This window comes from Hydra vulgaris, chromosome 01 (genome assembly GCF_038396675.1).
Source record: "Hydra vulgaris chromosome 01, alternate assembly HydraT2T_AEP".
NCBI lineage: Eukaryota > Metazoa > Cnidaria > Hydrozoa > Anthoathecata > Hydridae > Hydra > Hydra vulgaris.
The window spans coordinates 63,217,769-63,225,658 of NC_088920.1; the positions used below are offsets into that span (position 1 = coordinate 63,217,769).

The 7,890-nt window shown below is 29.9% G+C and overlaps 1 protein-coding gene across 1 annotated transcript; it reads right to left on the minus strand.

Moving 5' to 3' along the window:
* Positions 1–406: 406 nt before the first annotated feature.
* On the minus strand, positions 407–1,556 carry LOC136075514 (uncharacterized). The gene is made up of 2 exons (XM_065788898.1): positions 903–1,556; positions 407–718 (listed from the first exon to the last, which is right to left on the minus strand). The coding sequence occupies exons 1-2, from the start codon at positions 1,445–1,447 to the stop codon at positions 409–411; spliced, it is 855 nt and encodes a 284-aa protein (XP_065644970.1). The 5' UTR covers positions 1,448–1,556; the 3' UTR covers positions 407–408.
* Positions 1,557–7,890: the final 6,334 nt, after the last annotated feature.

A 7,890-nucleotide genomic window follows, 5' to 3' on the forward strand; every position in this document is an offset into this window, starting at 1 on the left:
ATCGGGGAACTCACTGAGACTGCAAGTCGCTCAATTTTTTGGATAATGTTAAGCCCAGTGGTAATTTGTTCCAACAGTTTGGTATCAAAATGAAGAATAAGCCGTCGGCCTTTAAGATGATTAGATATTGAAATCCACTCCGAGTCTCCTTCAAGTTCTACATATTTGAACTTTTTTCTATGAAGTGTGCTTCTTGAAAGCGGTATATCATTAATTTCTATACCTCCAGCTTTAAATACTTCACTTAAAATTGCCAGATGAGGTCGTACACCAACATTGAACCTTGTTGCTGGAACAGCAGTACATTCAATGAGCTTTTCAACATTCACTGCTAGATTTAACGTCCAGAATTGTACCTAGGTATCATTTTATAATATTTTTCTACCTATTTATTTATTTAAATTACAACTATGTTATTAAAATAATACTATACCTGCGTTTCCGACCGTTACCCAGGAAATCATCTTCCTCGCTGATTTCACAGTCCTCGTTTGACTTTTCTTCCTCACTGCTGAATTGAATCTCTTCTGTCATGGAGTCATGTGACAACAAAACATCATTGATATCTTTTAAGTTTTTCTGTCTCTCTAATTCTTTCTCTCTCAACTTATCTAGCTTGTTCTTTCTCCTGTTTGCATCCAGTACTCTTCTACTGTAGTCTTCATTGACTTTTGTTTCCATATATCCTTTCCTATGTAACTTCTGGTCTTCATAAAAACTAAGAAATATTTAGATCTATTAAGCCATTTATAAATAAATTAATAATTGTTCTAGTTTTTCTTGGAAGATGACCAAACCATGTAAAGAGTTAAACATAGATATTTTAAAGGAAATAATATGCTGTTACTTTTAATTGGAAAAAAAATCTCACTACTAAAAAAAGTGATATTTAATGAACTTACTTTATATCTTCCAGCTTGGCATCATCTGTTCTCAATCTATCAGCAAGAATATCTTTTTTAAAATTCTTAGTCGAGATATCAAAAAGCTGATAGGATTCTGTGAGAAAATCTTTCTCTAACTTTGATTGCTTATCAAGACTGCTGTTCCAGTTTAGAGAAGACAATTTAATCAATTTCTTGTATTTTAAATTAAGTTTAATGATTTTAGTCTTTATATTGTACCCACAAATCACAAATTTCTTGCCAAACCCAGCATTATCCCAAATTTTTTTAATCCTAGATACCAAGCAAGAACTATCAGGATCTGTACAAACACCATTTTCACAAACAAGATCCTTGGATTTCGATTTCAATTTGCAACCAACATTAGTAGAAGTGGGTTTGTATTTAACTTGTGACTCGCGAAGGATAAATTGATAGTATCTAAGAATATCACCATTAGATGGAAGCTGTCTCTGAGGTAACTCCCTCAGTGGGTACTTCAATAGGTAAATATACCTCAACCTTTCTGTATTTTTCCGTTTTATCTTATTCTGTCCTATCATCTTCTTTTTTTTTAGCTGTTCTACCCATTTTTATATGAATTTCGAAATAATCAGTTTTTTAACTAAATTTATACTAAATGTTACACTTGCATCAAAAATCTATGAAGTCGTTATTATCATATTAAAACATATTGAAATACTAGATAGCGCTGTTTTTTAGTAAATACACATAAGTGTACAAAACCGTAAAACTCAGAATTCACATCTATCACTTCTAGTCATTAAAAAATTAAAAAAAAGATTTTGGTAGCTATTTAGGACCTATAGAATAAGGATCAGTTAAGAGCACATTGAAATTTTAAAAAAAAGTGTGTTTTTGGGATACCCTAGTGTTCAGTTTGCCAACCCAAGAAAATTTAAACCCAAGAAAAGTGTTCAGTTTGCTCTAAAGTTGTTTTATAAAAGAACCACAGCCGACTTGAAAACTTTTTTTCACGTGAGAATACTGTTAGCTTTTTAAGTTTGCTTCGAAGATTATACTGCAAATTCAAAAAAATTTAGTAAATGCTGTCATAAACTAATTATTAGAGAAGATAAATGTTATAATCGAGATTAACAATAGGTCGAAATATTATCTAGGGAAGAATTTACCATACCAAATGCTAATCTGGGTAATTATGTTTGTGATGTTTTTGCAATATTAGACTTTTTTGATGCTGTTTGAAACATTAATTTGCCATTTAGAAAACTTTTCAGTTCATTTTGAAAACTTTTTTGTTTATTTTTGATTACTGCAGCTCATTCTACTTAAAAAGTAGAATGAACTCAGAAAATCAAATGTGATTTTCTGAGTTCATTCTAAAAAAAAAATTTAAAATGTGGATGTTGTTTAAAAGTTAACCATCGGTTTAATATCTTAATTTTACTTTTCTCACACAAGAAAAATAACTAAGTGTCCAATATAAAAATTTTAAACTAAATACTTTTATACTTGGTACCATTTATTGACCATGACCAGTAAATGGATTAAATAACCGACCAGTAAATGGCGTATTAGCGAAGGTTTAATCTAGTTTACTTAAAACTTTAAATGCGAGGCACTAACTAAATAATTTTGTTTAAAAATGTACATAAGATATTAACCTTTTATTACTTTCCTGAATGGACTGCCATAAATACAAGCAATGCATAAAAAATGACAATAAAGTGTGAATTTTCGAAAACAAAACAAAAAATTGTTACATTTAATATAATGTTTTTAACATTTAGTTCTAGCAACTAAAACCTTTTAGAATTTTTTTGAAATTGGGGTATTTAGAAATTTTTAATGGAGTCATTGAGTTTAAATAATAGGTTAGGACAATTTGTGCCATAGATTTTTGTTAGAAAAGCTTTCAAAAGTGGCCAGTAGGGGAGCCTGTTGTACCTTTGACCACGTTGTACCTTTGGTCACTCTACTTTGTCGGCTTACTACTACTTTTTAAAAAAAAGTGAAGTGCCATTTGAAATAATAGTCCTTGACGACTCTTCTTACCGTAAAACATTATAATTGAGATATATGGTATCGATCCACCAGTAATTATAAGTTTTGGCTCTTAAAAAGTAAATATTTGCGTTAATCTTATTTGATTTTAAAAATGTGTTAAATTGTTGTTTGATTCATCTGCGACATTATAAACATTACCTAACATCCTTTTTTTGTATTGGAAAAATTTTGATGATTATGTCCCGTGTACCTTTGACCAGAGTAGGATGTTATACTTTGACCAACAAAAACTAAAGAAAATATGTGACTTTATCTAAATAATTATAATAGCTGATTTTATTTAAAAAAATTTGTAAAACTATTAGTAATACTAAGTATCGTAACTTCAATACACAAGTCTTTGCAAGATTGTAAGGATTGATTTTTCTAATTTTTTTTAGACAATTAGGATTGATTACAAAATAGTTAGATTTGTTTTGTTATTGATAAAAGGTAGGCCGGAAGTTGCTATACAATATATAACAAGCTAAACTATTAAAGAGGTTCAAACATTGCATGATTTTTAAATAATAATATTTTGGTCAAAGGAACAACGCGTATCGGTCAAAGGTAAAACGTACGTGTTGTACCTTTGACCAATTGACTTCTTTTATTAATACGCGGGAAAAAGATACTTCTTGGTTGAATGAAAAAAAAGTCTTAAGTATAATTTTTGAGCAAACTATGAAAGAATATTATATAGCTTGAATGGTTTACATTTACTTAATAGACTACGCAAAAAACGCCTTAAAGCAAAAAGTGGTCAAAGGTACAACAGGTTCCTCTCAATGGTTAATGGCCGGCAAATGGCGTATTTACCCTAAATATTTTAAAAACAGTTTCACAATTTTTTAATGTTATATTTGCTATTATACCATCAAGAATTACACATAAAAACATTCACAAGTGCTTTCTTTTTATGTTCGAGTTGTCAAAACAAAGATTGAAAAGGTTTAACGGACTAATTTTTTTTTTCGTGTCTTTAAAACAGAGTATATTTAATTTTATTTATATTTAAGGATAGTTTACAAAACTTAAATTATTCTGTGACTGTTTTAAACAATGGTTTACTTAACTACTCAAACAAAACTTGTATTGTTTAGCAGGATGTTTTGAAAAAACGTACCAATCTCCAATAAATAAAAAAAAATCATTGATAAAGTTCTAATTTTTATTAGTTATGGTAACATAAATGTTACATAAATGTAGTGTTATAAGTGTTACATAAATGTTAAACTAAAACACAGTTTTTAGGAGTTTTATATATAGTGCAGAAAAGGTTTTATATAAAGTGCAGAAAAAGTTTATTGATTGTTGTCAAATATTGTAATTGATTGCAAATTTCCTTAGATTTTTTTTTTAAATAAAAATGCTTTTGCACTTCACAGACCGTTGTGTTTCACACAACAATGGCACATTAGATAATGTTGACCTCCTCTTTCCGGGGTGTGTCTAGTGGTGGTAGCTTTGATTGAACCAATTAAGTAAATTAAAGTTGAAATAAAATCACAAAGTGACTTAAAATCATTAAAGAATGGACTGAGAGGATGCGTGGAGCAGTAAAAAAAAAAATTACGTATTTTAGCCTGAACTCCGTTTTCCTAATCAACCATAGCTGAACAGCCACCGTATCATTTTAAGAGTAGTTTTGTCATGTCGAGGCCACATTTATTGCAGTGATTCGAAAAATTATCAATAAGCCTTCATTTGTTTCATTGGATGAAATCCAAATGTTCAGAATTCGAAAAAATCTTTCCATTTACTTTGCTTTATTCCTGAATTTGAAATTATGAGCTGTTTCGTAAACTATAATTAAAAATCTATAGATTTGTGTAATGATTCAACAATTTGTGTCTATATCAGCTTCTTTTAAATCTTTACCAGCTTGTTATGGATCCTATTTTATGCATAACACGCCAAAGTCTGTAGATGCTTATTTTTGTTACCAGCTTTTACTGTAATTTGAAACTGATCACGGACATTTTCACTTTCATTATATCGACTTACATCGAAAAACAATGTGCCACAAAAGATGTCGCCGCGAAGAGCCGCATGCTCGCCTTATGGTTTCAGACGTTTTTAGAAATGTTATTGTACTTGGTTAATGCTGATGAATGTATGAATATACCTTGGTATTCGTGATGAACGGTCAATGGAAAAACAATAAAAAGCACACATACAGGGCCGACCCGAGAGGGACGGGAGATCAATAGTTGGCAGTCGGCAAATGTCGAATAAAAAAAAAATGTAAGAGTAGTTAGTGTGAAAATTTTTTTTTGGAGTAGACAAAAAACAGATACGTCACTTCCTCTCCCCAATAAATTTTCTTCGGGACGGTCCTGCTAATATACTGAGCCCTTCAAAACATATAGGGCCCGGCTAATATACAGCCCTTCCCACATACTGAGCACTTTAAAAGACGTAAATAGACAAGCCATTGTACATTCTACACGATAATCATTGCTATTTTCATCAAGTGACTTTTTTCTGATTTAGTAGGTTTTCTTAGCACTGATAGCCAATGAACTAGCTGACGTTTGATACAGTTTAAGATTATGATCTTTGTTCACGTTTTGAAGTTTATTTCTTTTAAAAAGAAAGTGGTGACACAGACTGCGTTTGAGTAGAGAACAGAGTTAGTGGAGTCATTTTGCTTGTGAGATACCATGTACATCTTTTCATGACAGTCAATGGTTTTCACTTTTTTAAATGTTTGATTTTTTTAAATGGCGAGATCTTTAATCAGATTCAAGTAATTTATTTTAGCATCTGCTGGCTTTGAACAACAAGTCAGTTTTCACACAAATCAGAAATTTTTATAATTGCTGATTTACTTACATTAATTACTGAATGTTCTTTGAAGCAGTGCTACAGGTATCATTATAGAAGACCTTTTTATAAATTTTGCAACTGTAAATGCAGCTGTAAAGATTGAAATCAACTTCTTTTGTACGTCTTTCTTGTTTAGAGTTCACATCTTTTTTTTCTTGATCTTCATAATTAATAGATTTTTCTAATTCATTATTTTTCTGAATTTAAAACTATTATTTTATAATAATATTTTTTCTGTAGACCAAGGAAATACCTTTTGTCTGTTTCTGTTTCAAAGCACATTTTGCATGCTGGTAAATTAAGGTTGCATGGTTTTAGATTCCAGAGCATTCAAGAAAGTACCAAAACGGAGAATTACAAAATATTTTAAAAAGTTCCAGCTAATAAAACAGTTATTTAGAAAGTTCTATTTATACAAAAATATTTATTTTGATTAATGAAACAGTAAAGTTTTAAGGGAGTTTCTACCAATTAGACATTTCTAGGCGCAAGATACATATGCTTTAGCTGGGGGACTGGGTTGAGCTGTTGCACCAGATGTTAAGATTGTGCTTAAAAAAAAAGTTTGCCACGTATTATCACCGAGATTCAATCTACCAGAAAAGTAATAACACCTGAGTATAAAAATTTTTCTTTTGATTATAGATTAGTTACTGATCTTAACATACTTGTAAAATTTATATTTATTTTTTATGTGGTACACGCTTGCTGATGAAAGCACGTCGGGGCGTAGTGATAAGGCTAATATTGTTTTCTATTACACAAGTCAGAAATTTAAGGTTTAAGTTTACTATCCGAGTACCCCAAAAATGTTAACAAATATAGTAAGTGGGGCATCTGGACACTTCATTTTCATATTTAGAAAAATCTGGGAGGTATCACATTTTTAGAAAATCTGCTTAAAAGTCATTATTTTCGTACTTAAAAAAACTAAATATATTGACGGAACAGTAAAATTAACATAAAATAACTTTAAATTCCAAATTTTTATTCTCTTAAATTTTGTATTTACACATCAACTTCATTAGACAGCTCTTAGATATATCTAAGTTGGTGAAAAAGGTTTAGATATGCTTGAATTATATTAGGAACATAGTATGCTTAGTAAAGTAGAACATATTGATAGTATATAAATAATTTATTAGTATTGTAATATAGTAAAATATTAGTATTGTATGTCTAATAACCTAATATATATAAATAATAATAATAAATAATAAATAAAATATTTCAAAAACCGTTTGTACTAATATATTTATAATTTCTTTTTGAATAAATATACAAATTTTTTTAACTAAAGATTTCAATAATGTTTATGTTTTCATGTACAATTAATGTTCAATAACTTATAAATTATTTGAACTGAACACTTCAGCAATTCTTTTGCTTCTTTCCTTATGTTTGTTGAGACTCCAAACCTGTTTATTACACTTTTCATCTTGGAATGGCAAGATTCAGATGTCTGCTCATTAAACTGCCCAAGGGAAAGGCCACTCAAATCAACAAATGTTTCCAGATGTGCTGTTACAGCATGTACTTTCCAAGTAACCGTGAGCTGTTTACCTAAAAACGAAAAAAGTTTACTATAAATATGTTTATCAATAACTTGGTTTTAAATACAAAGGGTAAAAAAAACAGCAATTACCTCTCTGCAATAGTCTTGCGCATCCTTATAGCTTTGTGTAAAACTTTCAATTAAAATTGAATAGTTTGGGTCAAGTTTATAGCCAAAGACACCATGAACAACCTTATTAAATTTTCTCATTGTTTCTAAGAGAGGATACAGTTCAACAGGCATTATTAACCCAAGTTTGTCGCAACTTTTAAGTATCTCTCTACACGTGTTTCCTTCAAATGTTCCTCCATGGTAACCTTTTCGAAGGCATCCAATGCTCTTGACCCAATCTATAAATCCAGGCCAAAGTTGCATTATAAATGCTGCCACATGGTTAACAAATCCCATCAGAAGGTGAAGTTCTGGTAATGGAATCTCTCTTATTATACTTAGGGATTTGTCTTCTATCTTAAGCAGAGAAGGATTAATGACATTCTAAATATATGGAAATAAATTTTTTTTATCCTATTTAAAATGATAAAATGGTAATGGATAATAAATTTCGAAAATATTTACAATATATTTATTCAT